Genomic DNA, 21,128 nt, shown 5'->3' on the forward strand with positions numbered 1-21,128 from the left:
TTCTGTTTGAGACATTTCGCTTTCCGCTGACATTTTGGTATATGTTTCTGCATGGGAGAAGGATTTTATTTTTATCAACTACACATGTTAAGTGGGGTTTCATTTCTCTGCAGGAAAGTGTCAAGTAGTGAGGAGAGAGTTTAAGTTCTTGCTAGTCCTTAGGTGTTACAGATCAGGAAGGGTGAATTGTTTTTCCTGCGTGTGTATTTTTGTAAGTGATTAGAAGCAATCCCGCGGCAAGTGATGAATCACCACATAGTCTTTCCGTAGCTTTGCTTGTGGGAAGTTCATTTTGAAACCTAGGTGGTCCTATGGTTGGGGTAACGAATCCAAGATTTGTTTGTTAATTTTTCTCACCCTTTGTTCTTATTCCTGGATTCCGAGGAGGCAAGAACCAGATACAGGATGGTTTCAGCAGGAGCTGCATATCAGGCTATTCAGAAATTAGATAATAGATGGACTAGTTAGATTGCTTCTAAGATCTCCTTCAGCCTAAAGCCGTAGGTGTCATTATCTAAGAATTATTTTACTGGGGGAAATGCAGGAAACAGGACTGAAGGAAATGTCTGCTCAGAGACCATCTCTTATGCTGCTTAAGCCTGTTTTTATTTCTTTCAGTTTTCAAAAATCATAGCTATGATACACACTTTTTTTGTACAGGGTTGGAAACGTATGCAAGTATATAAAGAATAAAATGTAAACTTGTGCTTCCAAACTTCCCTCTCTGTTCACCCCTACTGGAAGGGAATCGCTGTTTGCAAATAACTATGTGTATCTATGGGTTTACACACAAACTACACACACACAAACTACACACACACACATGTGCGTATTTAACTTAATTGGAAGCATATTATACTTCTTCAGTGCTTTACTTTACTGATCTTTGTTTTCTCAGCTATGTCCTGTAATATTACTACCTTGGACTTTTATTCTTTCTTTGCACATAGCTCTCACAAATTTCTACTTTGTGTGGGTGTATATTTATTAATTTACACTTGTTATGGAAAACTTCAAACCAGTATAAAAAGTGTGACTACCTGTCCAGCTTCAGTAATCATCAACTCAGTCCGTCTCCATTTATCGGCACTCCTGCCCAGGTTACCTAGAAGCACAGCCCTAGATGTTACAGCGTTGCATCTGTAAATGTTCCCGTTTGAATCTGCACAGTAAGAGTTTTCTGAAAAACCAACTATAGTACTATTATACCTAAAAATTAATAGTAATTCTCTGATGTTACCAAATATTCACCAAATATCTAACCATTGTTCAAATTTACCTGTCTTATAGATTTGCTTGATTCAATAAATTAGTACAGGATGGGGCAAAAGTAGGTTTACAGTTGTGAGTATGTGAAAGACAGAATTTATTTATTCTTGTATTATTACTTATTGTATTGTTTTCCATATAGACAACTGTAAATCTCCTTTTGCCTCACCCTGTGTGATCAGTGGAATTGGTCAGCTTTTTTTTTCTTTTTGCAAAACCTTAAGCTTTATATTTGAGGGATTTACAGACCAGATTGCATGCATGGTTGAAAACAAAGCAAAGGCTAAACTTATAGCCAAACTGTGTTTAAGCACGACGCGTACTCAGGAGGAGGAGGAGAACTGTGAGAACATCTGAGGAAAGACCTGGACTAGGGACCGGAGGGACACGAGGCCATTGGGAGGGTTCAGTGACAGAGAACATGACCTAGAGCCAGGAAGTCCTGGAAAGTGCTAGAAATGCCAGAGGACACTTTGAGGGATCTAACACTGAGTCTGGCATGAATCTGATCATCATTAATACTCTTTTAGCTGCGAGGTTACTTCCCAGTGTCTTGCAGCTTTGGAACTGATCTCTGATTTGGGGAGACATAATGGGAAAACAGAATGTGCGTCTCAGAAATTCACTTTTCAGTCAATGTAAAACACGTGTTCTTTCAAGCAAGGGATGCTTGCAATATTTTCTCCATTATACTGTTATGGAAACCTTGGCAGAAGATGATACAGTGACTTAAAGTTGACGTCTTGTCAATAACAGGGCTGGTGTGGGGTCTGTGTGATTAATGGCTGTTGTGGCTCTTCCTGAGATCACAAATAGAGATTGCACGTGTGTGATCTGTGACATAAGACATGCTTTGGATTGCATGCTTTTCAACTACTAGTGCTTAGCTCCCCCCACTCCCCCAGGGAACAGACTAAAGTTTGGGGTTCTAGGGACACAGTAACAGTAAACATTGGTGTGATACACACCTGCTTCCTTTCTCACCACATACGCACACTCCTGTCCTCTGGGGCTGTGGGTGTAATATCTAATCACCCGCTACCTGGGCTTACTTAGACTGCCCACTGCCTGTGTACTGGATCCGTGTTTGCTTCTCCGCACAGAGGTCCTGGCGCCCGTACAGTCTGCTTGCCGTCATGGCCGTGGAACCTGCCCAGACTCATGTTGGATGCATTCACTGCTGAATGCTAATCAGGAAAAATAGGACCGTATGTTGGTACTAAGGATAGTCATTAAGTTTTACAGAGTCCACTGGCAGCTGCAGAGATTTTTAGCCTGCACATTACCTCACTAACCAATTCTTGGTTTCAGAAAGCTTAAACAAACAGATTGGGATTTCCAGGGGTGGTTTGAAAATCTTTGAACTTTAACTGGTCATGTTAGAAGGGAATGTATTCTGTCATCAGGGCAAGGAGAGGATTGGTAGCAATCAATATTGCAGAGTGTGGTTTCTTAGTTCAGACGTTTAGGCTTACACTGTGCAGTGCTTGAAACTGGCAAAACTTTGCCCAGTAAGTGATTTTGATGGCTTTGGAATCCTAAAGACAGAATAACAATAAAAGTTGGTGTGATATACACCTGCTTCCTTTCTCTGATGAAGTGTCATTACACTACTTGCTGGATCCAATTAAAACAGTGTGTTCACAGCTTTCTAATTGAGGGAAAAGCTAGTGCATGCAAACTGCAAGAGAAGCACTGAAGGTCCAATTCTGGATTCTGCTTCCTGTGCAGGGAATTGGGTTAAAGGGTTTGAGTAACCGAGGGGATGGGGATGGCTGGGAGAGCCACACGATTCACACATCGCTCTGGGATGACAGTGGAAAGAAGGGCTTGGGGTGGGAACTGGAGAGAAGCTGGGACGTGTGCAGTGTGAGATGTGCTACTTTGCTGTCTCCAATTCCTGTGCCCATTGTCGCCCGAGACTCTAGTCCAGGGGTCCCCAAACTTTTTACACAGGGGGCCAGTTCTCTGTCCCTCAGACTGTTGGAGGGCCGGAGTATAAAAAAAAAACTATGAACAAATCCCTATGCACACTGCACATATCTTATTTTTAAGTAAAAAAACAAAACGGGAACAAATACAATATTTAAAATAAAGAACAAGTAAATATAAATCAACAAACTGACCAGTATTTCAATGGGAACTATGCTCCTCTCACTGACCACCAATGAAAGAGGTGCCCCTTCCAGAAGTGCGGTGGGGGCCGGATAAATGGCCTCAGGGGGCTGCATGTGGCCCGCGGGCCGTAGTTTGGGGACCCTTGACTAGAGTCTAGTCAGTGAGTAGGTGACTGCCCCAGCCAGTCTTCCTATGCAGACTTGTTGTTATTCCCATTATTGTAAATGTGTTCAAGACTAGGGAATGACTTTTGGGAGATGGGAATGGGATCTGAATAAGGTAGCAGAGGGGCTGTTCAGAGGGTGTCCTCTGGGCTGTGATATATATTCTTTCTAAATGGAAAGTAAGGAAAGACTATGAGGACCCCAGAGGAAGGCTGGTAACTCAGAGATGGAATTCAGCTGATGTCCAGGAGATGTGATGTAAAACATTTAGCACAGTGTCTTTATGGGAAAATGACTAAGTAAACATTAGCTGTTGTTGATATTAAGAACCAAGTCTAGCCTGATCGGGCAGTGGCTCAGTGGATAGAGTGTCAGCCTGGGATGCAGAGGACCCAGGTCAAAACCCTGAGGTTGAGGCTTGAGCGCAGGCTCATCTGGTTTGAGCAAAGCTCACCAACTTGGACCCAAGGTCACTGGCTTGAGCAAGGGGTCACTTGGTCTGCTGTAGCCCCCCGGTCAAAGCACATATGAGAAAGCAATCAATGAACAACTAAGGTGTCGCAATGAAGAATCGATGCTTCTCATCTCTCTCCCTTCCTGTCTGTCTATCCCTGTCTGTCTCTCTGTCTGTCTCTGTCACAAAAAAAAAAAGTCAATTCTAGTAGGTCCTTAAGTAATGTAATTTCGTTTAACTTCGTTTCCTTATAACATTGATGAGATGCAGTAAGAATTTAATTCTTGTTTATGTTGATTAACCTGTGGTAAAATTGATTTTGTTATATGTCGTTTTGCTTAAAGTTATAGAACCTGTCTATGATGTTAAGTGAGGACTTAGTGTAGTCCTGTCCCTTTCTACAGAGCTTATCAGAATGAATACCTTCTTATTATTTAACAAAGTTTTTTGCTTTCAGGGCTCTGTTGGCTGGCGGTGGCTTTTCTACGTGGACTTACCGACAAGGCTACGATGTCAGCATTCCTGTTTACAGTCCGCTGTCAGCGGAGGCGGACCTGCCAGAGAAGGGGCCAGGGTAAGGCGCATGCGGCTCTGCCAGGTGTGCTGTGCGATGCCTGCAGGACTCAGCACGGAGGGTGTCTCAGCAATCAGAGTGTCAGTTAGAGGCCGGGTCCTTGGGGCGCCCCCGTCCTGGCCTTCCTCAGTGTCCTCTCAGCAAATGGGCAGTGCTGTCTGCCACGCGTTCCAAATCGGTCCACGTGCTGTCCTCACCTCCTTCCTCTCTCTTACTTCTACAGCAAAAGAATGAGTCTTATTGATTCTACAACCTACATATTTCTTAGCTCTGTCTCCGTCTGCATGTCCTCGGCCCCCTCCCTGTGCCAGGTTATGGTCACTGTCCCCTTAGATTGCTGAAATGGCCTCCTGTTTGGTTTCCCTGCTCCAGTCTGACATGGCCCTTAGGATAAAGCCCAGACTCCTTTAAATGTTTTCAAGTCCCTCTGTCACTAGACCACTGTCTCTATCTCTAGATTTTGTTTTTTCTTTTAGTTCTTAGAACAAGCTTTGTTCTCTCTGCTTTTTCTGGGTTACAACTCTTCATTGTCCAGAAATATATATTTTCCCATTGTCATCAGACTAATGACCTGCTCATATCTTAGATTTCAGCTTGAATACCTCCTATTCGAGGGGCACTTTCTTCGCCCCTGGAATGATCTTTCTGCTCTCTGTTCCCATCACAAGCCTGCCCTTCGCTAGTGGACCACGCAGGGAGCCCTGTTGCAATGACTTGCTCAGAGCCTCTCCTTTGGATTCTGTAAGTGCAGTGAAGCTGGTGCCAGGTCTGGGCTGTAACTGCCATGTTCTCTGTGCCTGGCACGCGGTTGGCTCATGCTTTTGATGTGTGAGTGAGTAAATGGAAAGGGCGGACAGCATGCCGTGTGGGGCATTTTGTCTCCTGTTTTTCGCTGTGGTCTAAGTTGTGCTCATTCACGGTGAGACTCTCAGGGAGCTTGAAACAGACGTGAAGAATTCTTCACTTGTGTGCCAAGAGTTCCCGTATGAAGATGCCTGCTTTGTATATTGCCCCTCGAAGTATTATGCTGGGTGAGATTGAAAAGCCCACGTGTATATTTAGGCTTAGAAATGAGTCTCAAAGCAATAATTTGAGAACAACTGGAATCATTCTCAGAGCATCCCAAACTTCCCGAGAAGCCTTTATGGATTCTTTGTGAAGAGAACTTTTCCAAAGGGAACACCTTTCTCTCCTGTGTATGTGTGTCCTGCCAGGTAGTCTGGGACCAGATTGTGGGACTTACTTTACCCATAGCAAATTTTGTTATTTAGATAACATGTAAAATAGCTCAGGTGAGATGGAAACTTCTTTGCCTCTGCCCTTAGCAAATGCAGAGTAGTTCAAAGAGATTGGATCTTTCATGAACCTGTTGCTCAGAGCAACTTTCTGAAGATTTTTCTGTTAGTGGACTCCCAGAGTTAACTTAATTTATTTTTTTAATTGAGATATAGTTAATATATCATAAAATGAACAATTTTAAAATTTACCATTCAGTGAGTTTCTGAAAGTTGAGATATAATTGACACATAACACTGTGTGAGCTTTAGGTATATGGTATGTTGATTTGATACAATTCTATGCTTTTTTAGTATATTCACAAAATTGTACAACTATCATCATCACTACTAATTCTGGAACATTTTCATCACCCCCAGAATAAATCCAAGTACCTATTAGCTGTCACTCTATCCTGCCCCTAAACTTTGTACCTACTGCCTCGAGCAATACCACTAATGTACTTCCTGTCTCCCTGGATTTGCTCATTCTGGACATTTCATATAAGTGTGGTCATGCAATATGTGACCTTCTGTGTCTTTTTTCACTTAGCATAATGGCTCAAGGTTTAGCCATTTTGTAGCATAGACTCAATACTTCATTCCTTTCTTGGCTGAATAGTATTTCATCATATGGATGGATATACCACTATACCACTTTTTATTTATCCATTCATCAGTTGACAGAGATTTGGGTTGTTGCTACTTTATAGCAGTTATGAATAATGCTGCTATCAACATTTGTGTAAGTTTTTGTGTAAACATATGTTCTTAATTCTCTTGGCTGTATACCTAGGAGTAGAATTACTGAGTCATGTGATCACTCTGTGTTTAACTTTTTGAGAAACTGCCGGTTGCTTTCCAGAATGGCTGCACCATTTTAATTGCACCAGCAATGTATGAGGGTTCCAGTTTCTCCATAACCTTGACAACACTTGTTATTGTCTCTCTCTCGCTCTTTTTTTTTTTTTTTGTATTTTTCTGAAGTTGGAAACGGGGAGGCAGTCAGACAGACTCCCGCATGCGCCCGACCGGGATCCACCCGGCATGTCCACCAGGGGCGATGCTCTGCCCATCTGGGGCGTTGCTCTGTTGCAACCAGAGCCATTCTAGCGCCTGAGGCAGAGGCCACAAAGCCATCCCCAGCGCCCGGGCCAACTTTGCTCCAATGGAGCCTCAGCTGCGGGAGGGGAAGAGAGAGACAGAGAGGAAGGAGAGGGGGAGGGGTGGGGAAGCAGATGGGCACTTCTCCTGTGTGCCCTGGCTGGGAATCGAACCCAGGACTCCTGCACGCCAGGCTGACATTCTACCACTGAGCCAACCGGCCAGGGCTTTGTCTCTCTTTTTTATTCTAGCCATCATAGTGGTTATGAGGTGATATCTTATTGTGGTTTTGATTTGAATATGTCTAATGACTAATAGTGTTGAGTATCTTTTCATGTGCTTATTGGTTATTGATATGACCTCTTTGAAAAAAATCTATTCAAATCATTTGCCATTTCCAAGTTGGATTTTGTTTTTATTGTTGAGTTGTGAGAATTTTTTGTGTAGTTTAGATATGATTTGCAAATATTTTATCTTATTCTGTAGGTTGTCTTTTCACTTTCTTGATAGTGTCCTTTGACACACCCAAATGTTTCTAATTTTAATGATCTCCAATTTATTTTTCCTTTGGTTCCTTGTGATTTTAGTGTCATACTTAAAAAACCATTGCCTAATTCAAGGTCATAAAGATTTATACCTATGTTTTCTTCTAAGAATTTAAAAGTTTTATCTTCTACAGTTTGGTTTTTGATCCATTTTGCGTTAATTTTTTACAGAGTGTGAGATAGGGGTCCAACTTCATCGTTTTACTTATGGATATCCAGTTGTCTTAGCAACACTTGTTGAAAAGACTGTTCTTTTTCCATTGAGTGATCTTGGCACCATTGTTGAAAATCAATGTGGGTGTATTTCTGGACTCTCAATTCTGCTCCTCTGGTATGTGTCTTTCCTTATGCCATCACCCCATGGTCTTGATTACTATAGTTTTGTAGCGAGTTCTGAAATTATTAAATTGATTCCTCCAATTTTTGTTCTTATTTTTCAAGGTTTTTTTAAAGCTATTTAAGGTCCTTTGAATTTTAATTACTTTTTTTAAATCATGCAACTTGAATAAGTACAAATAAAAACAAAGATCTAATCTCTGTGTGTGTACAACTACAAAACCAACAAATTTGCAAATTAAATACAAACAAATTTACAAAATCAATTCAGATTAACATAACGTGATAGCTGGGGCTTTTTCTTTGAAACTGAATTGCATCTTTCAAGGTGAATATGGAGTTAATTTTTTTCGTGCTTGACATGCCTTTACTGTGGCATGCTGCATGGTGATATACTTCTCCATATTACTTTTTCTATTTGAATAATAGGAAGCTTCCCTTTATATAGCATATTACAACATTATTATCTTTATCTTGTAGAGATGCGTGATTCATATTTTTCCCCAATATTTCATCATGAAAATACTCAAGCAGATAGCAAAGTTAAAAAAAATTGCAGCCCAGTAAATACAGACTTGAACACTGAAAAATACTTAGCAGTATTCATCATTAAATATGAGGAAAACATGTCTATCATACTTTTTTAGATCATCATAAGGTGAAAATAAAAAAAAAATCTTATGGAGAATTTATAGACTGGAGAAAATGATCGAGTTCAGTGGCGTGTTTCGAGGCTGGATTTCTATAAATTGAGAAAGGGTATTCTTTGTTAATACAGCTGTACCTTTGGGCTGGTACAAGTTTCTGTCGTGTACCTGATACCTTAATTTGGCATGATGTAGCACTAGATGTGATTAACTATTATGAGTAGAGATAAGTCGATTGAACTTGAAGCAAGTTTACTCCACCCCTGCTGCTTCTGTGAGCATTTACTTAAATTTAAATCAGTTGTGTGATTTTTGAGTTTTTTTTTTTTAACCCTTTGCTTCATGTTTCCTTTTTATTTTTCCTGAGGTTCTTCTGGAAGTTGTTTAGTTCAGTTCGGTTCAATTCAGACCTGGATTGAAGGCCAGTGTGGACCGACTATAGCTAGGCTGGTGGTTCTCAGCGGGGGAGGAGGATTGATTTTGTCCCCCTGGGAACATTAAGTAATAGTTGGAGCTGTGTTTTACTGTTATGACTGAGGGGGTATGTGTGTTGGGCCCCGAAGGCCTTCAGTTTCAGTGATTTGCCAGAAGCACTCACGGGAGTCAGCATACAGTTGTACCCACTGTGTGATGTGTTACAGCAGACGGATACAGAGCACAGTGAGCAGAGGGAAAAGCGCGTGGGGTGAAGTCCAGGGAAGCCCAGTGCAGTGCAGGCATGCAAGGGCCCCTCCCAGTGGCACTGCACAGGGTGGCGTTATTCCCCCGCAACAGGCTGTGACAGCATGTGTGCCGTGAGCCCTCAGAGGCTTAGTGCGAGCTAATCACATGGGCAGTCTGTGTGGCATGTGCCAAATTCTACACTCCTGAAGGAAAGCAGGTGTTCAGCATAAGCCATATTGTTTGTACAAACAGTTTGGGCAGAGTCCTTATCAGTTCAAAGGATGGTGGGAAATCGCCCAAGTCAAAGTTCCCACACGCTGCCCAAGGGCCATCTTGCAAAGGAGAACAGTCAGGCCTGCTGTGTCAAGTCAGCTCTGCACTGGGTGCTCCTGGCATCTTCTGGGTGGAGGCCAGGGATGCTACTAAACCTTTCCAGTGCTCAGCAACTCCCCACAACAGAGAATGATTGGATCCAAATGTCAGCAGCATAGCGGTTGAGAGGCCTGGGCGGGGCGGGGAGAGAGCAGTGGAGACGGGTCTGTCCCGGGCCCCTGACTTGAAACTGCTTGAACCAACTTCTCTTTATTATCTTCTCTCTCTAGTGTAATCTAGCTCTTACATTGGTTTAGGACTCACTCTTAGTTTTCTTCAGATTTAATCCAGGGCAGAGAACATACCAAAAAGAAAAGACATAGTAAAAACAAAGAACAAGTCACTCCGAACAGTAAAGATTATTTTTAAGTAATTTGTTTCAAAGACTTAAACTGCTGTATTGGCGGAATTTTCTTTGTGAATCTAAGTGTTATACAATATGTCATTAGACTGAAATTAAGATCTTTAGATCACTTGAGGTCTCAGGGAGTTTCTGAAGTCCCTGGTTCAGTAACTAGATGTGGACAGAGTACATGATGCAGACACATACGTTGGAGGGCAGCAGAGGAAAGCTCACGGCTGCACTGGGCATGACCCTCCCTCTGCTGGCCAGATGGCGGATTTCTACAACTGAACTCGAACCCGCATTTCCCCTGTAGTCCGCAGTGTGGCCCTGCAGCTGTGGCATTTCTTTTATAAACAACACCCTGCCCCCCCCCCCCCCCCCCCCCCCCCCCCGCAAAGTAAAGGAAGAAAAGCTAAGGCAAAGACAGGCTCCATTCTCATCATCCTTTCCAGGGACTGGGAGGAGGGGTGGGGGACCTCATGGCAGCATTTTGGATTTGTTGCTCTTTGTGAGAGTTACTTTTTAAGGGAATTCCCACATCTCTTGAGGGCTATCTAGAGTAGCAAGAGCTTTGCTTTTATTTTTATTTTAAAGCTCTCTCGATTTTTTTCAATGGGAAGCTGAGGGCTGTTGCTATTGATAGCTTCTTCTCACAGCTGTGCTGGCCTCAGCTGGAATTCTTGCCATGTTCTCTGTAAGAGGAACTAAATTGGGAGCTTACAACTGTTACTATTGAGGGAGACTTGAAATTCTCAACATGATTTTATTTAAACTCAGATATCACACTGCTGGGAGGCAGCATGAAAATCTTGGCTAGTATTTTTAGCCCTTAAAAGAAAAACAAGTCTACCTGAACATTTCGTTTGCTAAAAACTGAAACGGGCATACTCCATCTTCCATCTGTCAGTTCAGGGAGAACCAGCATGAACAGGGGGAATGTTTTCAGACTCTTGTCCGCATTTTCAACAAAAATATGTACATTTTTGTTGAAAACAGAGTAGTGGGATCAGTGGGGACCACTGGTCCTGGTGACTGCCCTGCTAGGCAACTTTGTTTCCTAACAGTGACATCTAACCCAGAGTCTTGGTACTTGGGAGGTTTTCGGACACCACACATTAACATCTGTACTCATTTCTGCACCTGTGTAAGTGAACCTCTGTTTAAATGTATGTACATTGAAAGCCATGCGTTCCTATTGCTATCTCCAGTTCATATTTGCAACTCCCTCTCTGACAGTGAGGAATCTGGCTCCCATTATCCTCAAAATCTGATCTGATCAACCCTCTTGCATGTAACCAAAATTCTGTTGCTGCCACTGACCCCCACCCACTGCACAGATGCCTCTTCCCTCACTCAGACTCCACAGCCCCCCATTGTGCTCCTCGTGCTGTCCCCCGCCTCGCCACTCCCAAGCGTAGATATTCTGCTCACCCTGTTTGGGTTCTAACGGCCCACACTGGGGTGATACGACCAGTGCATCACCCTCCCCACAACGGGGCCCCGTTTTCTGCCTGCCCAGGCTCAGACGCTGCTCTGGGGTTCCAGATGTCCTGCTGACCTCACTTGATCTCCAACATCCCATGCTGGGTGGCTGTAGCTACCTCTGCCCCTTCCCACTGTGCAGAGACCTCAGCCTCCCTTTTAGGGCTCTCATCCCTGTGCCGGGCCACTTCCCTGCTCTTCCCCAAGCAGTAGATCTCCTTGTGGGCCACCTTGTCATGGGGAAACGCCCTCTTCCTGCTGGGATTCCAACACTGCATCGCCCTGCATGGACACCCTCTCAGATGCCACCGTGTCTGTTCCTACTTACACAGCGGAGAGCACCAGCTTTAGGCGAGCAGCTCTCCTTAAATAGATGGTCTCCAGAAGCACCAGCAGCTTCCATGGACCAGTGTTTTAGGAACTGGAAAGACCTTTCGAGGCCATTTAGCCCAACTTGATGCATGACTTTTCACTGTAATTTCTAAATGAGAAGTTTTCTGATTTGTAATAAAAATAACTCTTGCATTTTATTTTCAGTTAGTTTTAACTGTTAACGTAATTTTCCTGCTTATCCTGTGAGTTTGACTCGATTGCTTTTTCTGCTTTTTAAGCAGACGAGATTGAGTACAGAAGCTCTGTGAGGTGCCCTGCGAGTGCTCCCTGTGTCTGGTCTTCCCGTCACTAAGGCGTCCCTCTGGTAATGCATGCTTTCACAGAAGAAAACTTGTTGGGGTTCAGAGGTGGGAGTAGAAACCAAGAGTCTGTTTCATTGTCTAGAAGGCACACTTGTAGGTGTAAATATTCAGCATATTGTTCAATAAATTATACCTTAGGGGGGAAATTGCCCAGCTGAGAGGAACCATCTGTGTAGCTAATCCAAGTTGTCCCTGACGGATTCTGTTCCATGTCCTTCTTGCCGCCACCAGCCTTACCCTGGGCCCTGGGTCTGAGCTACCGACCTGGGCAATTCTAGCAAATAGAACGTCCTGCTTTGAGGTGGTGGTCTGTATTTGTGCTTCAGGCACTCACTAGCCACAAATGGCCCCTGAGCACTGGGAATGTGGGTAATATGACTGAGAAACTGAGTTTTAAATTTTAATTAATTTTAATGTAAATGGCCTGATGTGGCTAATTGCTTTTGGATGGTGAGGTTCTGGGGAATCTGCTTATTCCTTCTTTCCTCACTGTGGTGTGGGAAATGCCCTTTGCTTTTAGTTCAGCTGTACAAAGAAATTACCAAAAGAAATGGTTTGGGGATTTGTACGCAGTCTGGCTGTGATGTGTTACTCTGTTCTGGAGTTCAGGTAGCCAGCCTGGCTGGGCCAGTGTCCACCTTCTCTGCCCATTGCTCTGTGCGTTTTGGATGGAAGCTTCATGCTCAGTAAAAGATGACAGCCTCAGTTAGGGAATGATTGATTATTATTTGGTAATGATTATATGAACCTCTAAATAAGTCTAAGAAACTAAAGAAAAATAAAACAATTACCCTTCCTTTCTCCCTAAAGCAAGGAAAGAAAAGAGAGATGGTTCAGAGTATAGGTTTTCGGTCCTTTCTTATGAATAGACTTGTAGCCCTTGTGTTTTCCCTGGACTGTAGCAGTTAGAGGTCAATTTTAGTGAGTACTGCTTCTAGGTGTGATGAGTATTTCATTTCTGCTTGGAACCTGCTCTATATTTTTCTTCTCTAGTGGTCTCTCAATCTGTGTAGTGTTTATGCTCTGTAACCTCTGTTTTCTGGGAGTCTTGCCTTCTAGGAGGGATTTACTTATTATCTTACTCTCCCCAAGACTTTCCCCTTGCCTGACCAGGCGGTGGCGCCATGGATAGAGCATCAGACTGGGATGCAAAAGACCCAGGTTCGAAACCCCAAGGTCTCTGGCATGAGCACAGGCTCATCCGGCTTGAGTGGAGGCTCCCAGCTTGAGTGTGGGATCATATACGTGACCCCATGGTCACTGGCTTGAGCCCAAGGTTGCTGGCTTGAGCAAGGGATCATTCGCTCTGCTGCAGCCCCCTTGTCAAGGCACATACCAGAAAGCAATCAATGAAACTAAGGAGCTGCAATGAAGAATTGATGTTTCTCATCTCTCTCCCTTCCTGTCTGTCTGTCTCTATCTGTCCCTCTCTCTGTCTCTGTCAAAAAAAAAGACTTTCCTCTTGACTTCTAGCTTACTAACTCTGTGTTCTCATTTTTATCTCTTATGGAGCTCTAATGCCACTAGATTCTTGGGAATCTTTTCTTTTTAGCCTCCTTGCTACCCAGATGTTAAGGCTGATTCCATCCTGGTAGAGGTGTTTTTGTCCACTTGATCTCCCTTCCCAGCTCGGTCTTCCTCCTGTCTGGGTGGCCCTCAGCACGGGCGCTTTCTTTCCCTGGGGCTCCTTCATAGCTGAAGGCTGCCACTCCCAGCCAGAGCTGGCCTTCGTCTCTTCTGGTGTGACAGCCAGCACTGCCCCTTAGGTTTCCTGCTTTTCCTGCTTGGAGGACGCAGCCAGCCCTCAGCCTCTTTGCAGATCAGAGAATCCAATGTAACTAGTGATAACATGTTGATGTCTCTTCCCATCAGTTACCCAGTCACTCAGTCTATTTATAGCATACTCTCTAAGCTTGGCATATTGTAAGCATTTCTCAAAACATTAAGAACTTTTTCCAGATAAAAATTTTAACTGTCATAATATTTCAGAACCTGAGTGAATAATAGCTTACTCTCTTGCAGTGTATAATCTTTTAAGCATTCAGCCATGCTACAGATACTCTCCCCCCCGCCCCAATCAAGAGACGTGAAGACTACTGAGAAAACACTTACTGCTGCATGTTTACAGTCAGAGTTTGTCTTAACTTGGCTCACACACCAGCTGCAGCTCTCCAGTCGCCTTTTCCTCCTTGACAGCCCCCGGCGATACTTCCTCCTGTCATCCCAGATGTCCCTGCATCCCGAGTACCGAGAGGAACTGGCAGCCCTTCAGGACAAACACGGGGAGTCGGTGCTGGTGCTGGATGAGTGCCCCGGCCTCTCCGAGGACGTCCGTCCCGCGTGGAAGCGCTGCCACAAGCAGCAGGTCTTCGACTACCCCCGCGTGCTGCAGGTGAGCGCCGGGCCTCCCTCTCTCAGGGCTCCGCCACGTCACTTCCACGGAGGAAAACTGACCCCGACAAACAGGAATGTTCTCCACTTGCAACTGGAATTCCCCGAGGCGAGATGAGCCGTAGTGCTGCTCTTCTCTGGGGACGGAGATCTGCAGGTGCTTTGAGGTCTGGCGTATTGTTTGTGCAAAGCCGCTCGGCCTGTGAGTGTTCACACGCCTTTCAGATACTCATTATACTTCAAAACTGCAGGTCTGATTTACGGAGAAGCCCATAGACGAAGCAGGAAGATGTATTTTGCTTTACCCCTGAGTCCAAAGCCAGTCAGAGAAAGCCTCTTCTGTAAGCAGCAGCTTGTGTCTTATTTTAGTTTACCCTGTGGGCTGCAGCCAGCTCTTCCTGGGGGTGGAAGGGGTTATTTTTAGTCACCGTTTTGTCTTTGGTGTTTTGTCACCCTTGGCACATCCTGCTGGTGGCATGTCCTACACTAAAATCACAGGATGGCAGTACTTCCGTAACTGCCAGCAGAGCAGTCCCTTTGGAGATGTTTTATAAGCAGGATATTTGACACTCCAAGGACATGGGGGCTAGGAAAGGAGACATTGGGTTTTGTTCACTTCAGTATTTAAAATGCAGACAGGTTAGTTCAAGGAGAAATAGTGAGGAGCTGGTGCGATATATTTTTTTTAATCTCCAAAGAGAACTGGCCCATGCTGAGATTGTTAAAATACTTTCTCTTAACTTTCTCTTAGAAAGTGCTGCATCTCCTCTGGAATGTCTGACTGATAACAGCAGTGATGTGAACAGGAGTATTTATAGTAACCTTTGTCTAGACAGGAAAAATGGTTATCAGCACGCATGTCCGCATCTGGACGCCGACTCTTCGGGCCGGCAGAGCTGTCCACCTGCCCCTCTGGCCCATGACTGATTCTCTCCTCTGACTCGCTGCCTTTCTCATTTATCCCCGGAGGAGTTTGGCATATTGAGTTTCTTCACATTTTTTTCTAAACGTTATTTCTCTCTAGCTTTAAATATGAAATAGTCTGTCTTTTTTTTTTTTTTTTTAACTCCCCCCACCTCCTGAAAAGGCAGAAGCTGGGAGGAACTGTGTTAGAGATAGGGTCTTGTCTTATTTTGGTTTACCTATTGCAACTGTTTTTATCTCCTGTGATTTTCTTATTTTTCCAAATGGTCCCTGTGTTGAGGGATTGAATGGGGAAGATATCTTTTGAGATTTTGCATTTTTTGATATATTTTCTCAAAACATCCCAGGTCTGTCTTAATGTGTTTTCAAAGGCATCCCATTGATGCAAAGCACACTGCTCGATGCTGTGGAGAGTAGGAAGATGAAACAAGATTTGACACCTTCCCTTTAGGGAGACCTCTAGTCTAGGGAGCCCGATATGCCCAGACAAGACAATCCTGTCACATGTAGGCTGCAGTGAGTGTGGCGTCCAGCTCCTGTGCCCCGGTGTGTTGACATAGGACGCTAGGGCCGGAACAGACTGGCTGTGGGGAGTCAGATTGTTGAGTGTCCAGAGGGAGACTTAGACGTGTTTAAACATTTTCAGGATGCCAAGGGTGGGAGCATTGAAGTAACACTGAAGGGCAGGAATGCGAAATGTTGCAACCAGTTACCTTTTCAAGTGTTACTGGTGGGAGCTGTTATCTTTTAGCATCTGTGTGTCAAGATGCTGCAGTATTGCTGGGCGTCAGCCTTTGGGAGATCTTCGTGGTCTGCAGGGATCAGAGTGAGTGGGTCAGCAAAACTGGTGTGTAATCCCTTCTGTGGCTTCTGTTTTTGCAGGAGGCTACTTTCTGTGTGGTCCTCCGTGGGGCTCGGCTGGGCCAGGCGGTACTGAGTGACGTGTTACGGGCTGGCTGTGTCCCAGTTGTTATTGCAGACTCCTATATTTTGCCTTTCTCCGAAGTTCTTGACTGGAAGAGGTGGGTGTTATTTTCTAACTAACTTTACAGGAGTAGTCTATGTGTATTAGATTTTCGAAGCCCCCAAGTAATTGTAATGCATTCCTAGGTGTGAGAACTGTTTTGCTATGTTTTTCTTTGGGAGAGTCAGTCCATTGGCCTAGAGCAGAGGTTGGCTAACTGAGGCTTGTGAACCAAGTATGGCAGATTGCCAGTTTTTACAATATAAATAAAGTTTTATCAAAACCCAGCCACACCCTTTAATTTTTACATATTATCTATGGCTGTTATGGTGTTACAGTGTCAGAGTTGAATAGTTGCAACAGATTATCTGGCACAGAGAGCCTGACTATTTCCTCCTTGGCCCTTTACAGAAAGCATTTTCCAACCCTTGGCCAAACACAGTGAGTGGTTTGTAGAGCCTGCAGAGTATACGTACTGGAGAACTTTTTAAATGCCTGGGCTTTGTCCTCAGGAATGCTGAATTTTAAAGCTGCCAGGTATGGTTTGTAGCCCTAGTTGAGACCCACTGCTCTAGTCTTTACTGAATTTGCATAATGTGACTAGCTGGAGGTGGAGTCCTCCACGTGAGTGAAAGCTCAGAAACAGTCCCAGTCACAGAGACGGGCAGATGGGGTTCTGCTTGGTTCTGGCTGTCAGTGCTCCAGTGGACAGAATAGCCACAGTCCTGCGTTATTTTATTTCCCTAGGACTTTGGAGGTTAAAGAGTATTGAAAATTAGTTGTTGTTGTTTTTTTTGTATATACTTCTCAGGCTTGACTTGGTCTTAGATGCTTAATTGCTTTCTCCATTCCCAACTCTTTTGATATTTCTATCCAAGTCTGATCACTACAGATATTTGGATAATTTAAGTAGCATTCATCTATATATATGTGTATTCATTTATTCATTTCACATTTATTGGAAAGCCTGCTGTGAATAATACAGTCTGTGCTATTAAGGAAGTTAGAAGTTAGTGAGGAAGACAAACCAGTTGTAACATTATGTGTTAAGTGCTCTAACAGATGCAAGCATGGGGCGATGGAAGCCCAGAACAGAAGAGGGAGCTTTAATCAGCCTGGAAGAGGAGGGTATGCGATTCTTTGTGTCTTAGAGCAGTGACAAGTCACTTCCAGTCATTTATATCTCCACGAAAACATGTGTGCCTTCATTGGCCAGGTCTGTGTCAGGTATGGGGATACAAAGACATCAAGGTCAGGCCTTACCTCCGCGAAGCTCTCGGTCTGTTGGGGGCAGACAGACAAGTAAACCAGTTATTACCAGATACTGCGATGAGCCACAGCCCTGGCTGGGGGGTGCTCAGAGAAGAGTGAGAGGCGCACGATTGCTGGCGTGGAGATGTTGAGGGCTTTACAAAGGCAGGGACCCTGAGCTGAGTCCGAAAAGATACTTTTATGAGAAGCTAGGTCTGCTTGGGCAGTTGAATTATGGGTAAGTGGTGGAAGGGCTCTGGATTTGGAGTCAGAAGGCCTGGCTTCAGAGAACCAGTTCTGTTACTGGCTAGCTTTGTGATCTTGGCAAATCGTTTAATCCTCTTTGAGCTTCAGTTTTTGCATCTGTGTAGTTGAAATCATGTATTTATTTAACAAATATTTATTAAGTGCTAACTGTGTGTGCTAAGCAGTGTACCAGATGCTCAGGATATGATGGTGAGTGGAACTAGGCATGGTTTCCATCCCGATGGACTAGTCTGTTGTGAGGAGGGAGCTTCAGACGTTAATAAATTAATTTGTACAAAGTAAATTACAAACTCTGCTGAATGCCATGAAGGGTAAGCAGGGCTGAGCCCCTTTTCCCTTACCCACTGTGTCTAGTCTGTCAGCAGGCCCTGTGGCTCCCCCCATCACTCTCATCACTTCCTCCCTCGTTGCAGCTCCTGCCCAGACCTGGTGGTGGCCTCTAGCTGTCCCCCTGCTCCCGCTCTCGCAGGTGGCAGTGTGTTCTAACACTCAGCAGTGATCCTGTTAGAACATAATCGGATTGTGGCATGCTTTACCTAAAACCGCCTACGGCCCTTCTGTCTTGGTGAAAGCCCACTGTGGCCTACGGGCCCTGTCTGCTTTGCTGTGACGCTCCCTACCCCGCTTCTCTTCACCTCCTGGGCCCCTCCGTCTTCTCTCCTGCTCGCCAGCTGCGCTGGCCTCTTTGCTGTTGCTGGAACATTCCTGTCACACTGCCGTCTCCGCCTTCCACTTGTTGGTCCTTCTGCTCTGACGCTCTTCCCTCAGGTCCTGTCACAGCTCTCTCACCCCCGGCCACCCTGCCTGCTTTGTCCACTGTCATGTGCCGGCACCTAGCTCCTGAGAAGTTCTCTGTAAATCCATGCGGAGTGCATGAATGGGTCTGGTAGGCAGCCTAGCTAAAGGAGAAGTCATGGCTAATTCAGAGTGGGCGTGGGGAGTAAGGAATAGGGTGCTGGGTGGGTGGAACGTCACACGCAGAGGTCCTGTGGTGGGCAGAGCCGGGTGTGTTCGGGTGCCTGAAGGGCGCCCGTGTGGCTGGAGCTCGCTGGAGCGGACAGAAGACGGGTGTGGAGTGTGTGGGGGGTGAGCTGGGGGCAGTGCGAGAGCCCCTTTGAGAAGGGCGGCCACGAGGAAGGGAGGAGCAGGGCTGCTCACCGGCAGGAAGGGGGCTGAGGGAGGTGTGTTGTTTCTGCTTGTGAGTATAAACCAGACCATGCGTGGAGCAGTGCTCTGTGGGGGGTGTAATGTCTGTACATTGTTCTCCTACTGTCTCCAGAGCGTCCGTGGTTGTGCCAGAAGAGAAGATGGCAGATGTGTACAGTATTTTGCAGAGCATTCCCCAAAGACAGATTGAAGAGATGCAGAGGCAGGTAAGAGGCCACGCAGCCCTGTCGGGGAGGTGACCTGGGGTGTCAAGGGTGGCCTGGACCGCGTGGGCACAGAGCGACGGCAGCGGGGGGGGCGGGGGGCGGGAGCGGCTTCCCTTCCCCCCTCCGTCACCGGACCAGACGGGAGGGAAACAGTGCCGAGTAAGTGGTCAGGTAAGGTTTGCTATAGAAACTCTCCGAAGTAAAAATGCTTCTGAGGTAAGCCTACTGCGATTTTAGGGCAGACCCTGGCGGTGTGTTCAGGGCGCAAAGCTGAGCCTTTTTGGAAGGTTGTTTTCACAGTACATGATAGTTTTGGTGGTTAAGACAACCACGGACCCCTGGGCATCACGGGGCGGTTCTTCTGAGTGGCCGTTCACCTTGAGGACGTTGTCGTATACGCTGGCCTAGGCTCTCCGTTCCTTTCCCCTCGGACATCCCCACGCTCCTGCTTCCCTTTCCAAGTCCTCGTCCACCTCCGCCGCCCCTTCCCTGGGCTGCTCTCTACTGACCAGGGCACTCTACGGGGTGTTCCATTTAGTCCTGCTTCCCTTTCTCCTGAAAAGAAATTAAGTTGGGCTTAAATGTTTGGTGGGTTCTCAGCATTAGGTACGTGACTGTCCCACAGATTCCGTTTCCACTCCCCTCAGGCAGAGTGCCTGTATTTGCCCTTGTCCAGAGATTGGGTCTCGGGAGAATGGGTCTCGGGCGTGTCTGGGTGAGGGCAGGGCGGGGCAGGGCGGTCATCTGGATGAGTGGAATGGGGGGGGGGTCTGGGCTTCTAACCGCTTCGTAAATACATTCAGTCCTGTCCTGTCTTTAGCCCTGCCCTCCCCCCCCTTGGGGTTCTGCAGCGGAACTTGGGTCTCTCTCCGCTGATCTAGGGTGCAGCTCTCATGGGCCTGTAGGGTCAGCTACCGTTCTTCCTGCTTTTCAGCTTCCACATGGTCTTGCTATTAGCCTCGTCTGCCATCCTCTTTATCTTAGAGCGATTGTGCCTTAATTTTTTTTTTTTTTAGGGAGATAGATTCCTGCATGAGCCTTAGTTGGGACCCACCCGGCAACCCCTGTTGGTGCTGATGCTTGAATCTACTGAGCTATCCCAGCGCCCGTGGCCTGTGCTCAAACCAATTGAGCCATCGCCTGCAGGAGGGGAGGAGGGAGGGCATGGGGAGAGGGAGGGAAGAGAAGCAGACGGTCACTTCTCTTGTGTGCCCTCACCAGGAATTGAGCCTGGGACGTTCATATGCCAGCCTGACGCTCTGTCAACTGAGCAAACCAGCCAGGGCCTATTATGCCTTAATTTAAAGAAATTCCTCTTGAATGTCGTTTTAGGGTTTTAGGAAAGATTGGAAGTTAGTGGATGTGTTCAGGCCACCCTCTTTATTATGGTACTGAGCTTCTTAAACCCAACCAAAGAGGATCATGTCACACAGTAAGGAAGTCTGTCGGTCCTTACTTCAGGCTGCCTGTGTTGAGTGCCAGGTGGCTGGTGACTAGTTCTGAAGGCCGAGGGCTTGCCTTCTCCGGGCCTCGGCAGCCTCATCTGGCACACGGTTTGGCATTCTGATTTGAAAACAAATCACAGGTTGGTTTCCGCCTCCCCGTCGATTTCTCACAGCATACTCGTGTTCTTTTGAAGTGTCAGGCTTCCTAGTTATTACTTTACTGCTGACATCATTTGAATTTTAGCAAGTGAGAAAATAAGTCTAGAACTCTCTAGAATCTTGATCTAAACCTGTGGTTCTTTCAACTTGTGTGGAAGGAAGTGCTGTTTCAAGAGTCCTGGTGTTTGTGCTCTTTGTGTTTCTCTTTAGTCTGTTAACATAACTAGGGAATCACCTGCTCAATGAGATGCCACCTTTTTTACCAGACTTTAGTCTAAGAAGAAAGACCGGGGAGAACCCACCCCCTTCGG

General features: G+C 45.6%; 1 protein-coding gene across 1 annotated transcript in view; it reads left to right on the forward strand.

Annotated features, from left to right (window-relative positions):
- The window catches only part of EXT2 (exostosin glycosyltransferase 2), a 150,594-nt gene that overhangs the window by 15,717 nt on the left and 113,749 nt on the right, over nt 1-21,128 (forward strand). Inside the window, exons 4-7 of the mRNA XM_066251323.1 lie at nt 4,463-4,579; nt 14,240-14,435; nt 16,241-16,380; nt 19,120-19,213. Of these exons, the coding sequence (XP_066107420.1) occupies nt 4,463-4,579; nt 14,240-14,435; nt 16,241-16,380; nt 19,120-19,213 (547 nt within the window). The remainder of the gene's footprint in view (nt 1-4,462; nt 4,580-14,239; nt 14,436-16,240; nt 16,381-19,119; nt 19,214-21,128) is intronic.

Source organism: Saccopteryx bilineata, chromosome 1 (assembly GCF_036850765.1).
Source record: "Saccopteryx bilineata isolate mSacBil1 chromosome 1, mSacBil1_pri_phased_curated, whole genome shotgun sequence".
Lineage (NCBI taxonomy): Eukaryota > Metazoa > Chordata > Mammalia > Chiroptera > Emballonuridae > Saccopteryx > Saccopteryx bilineata.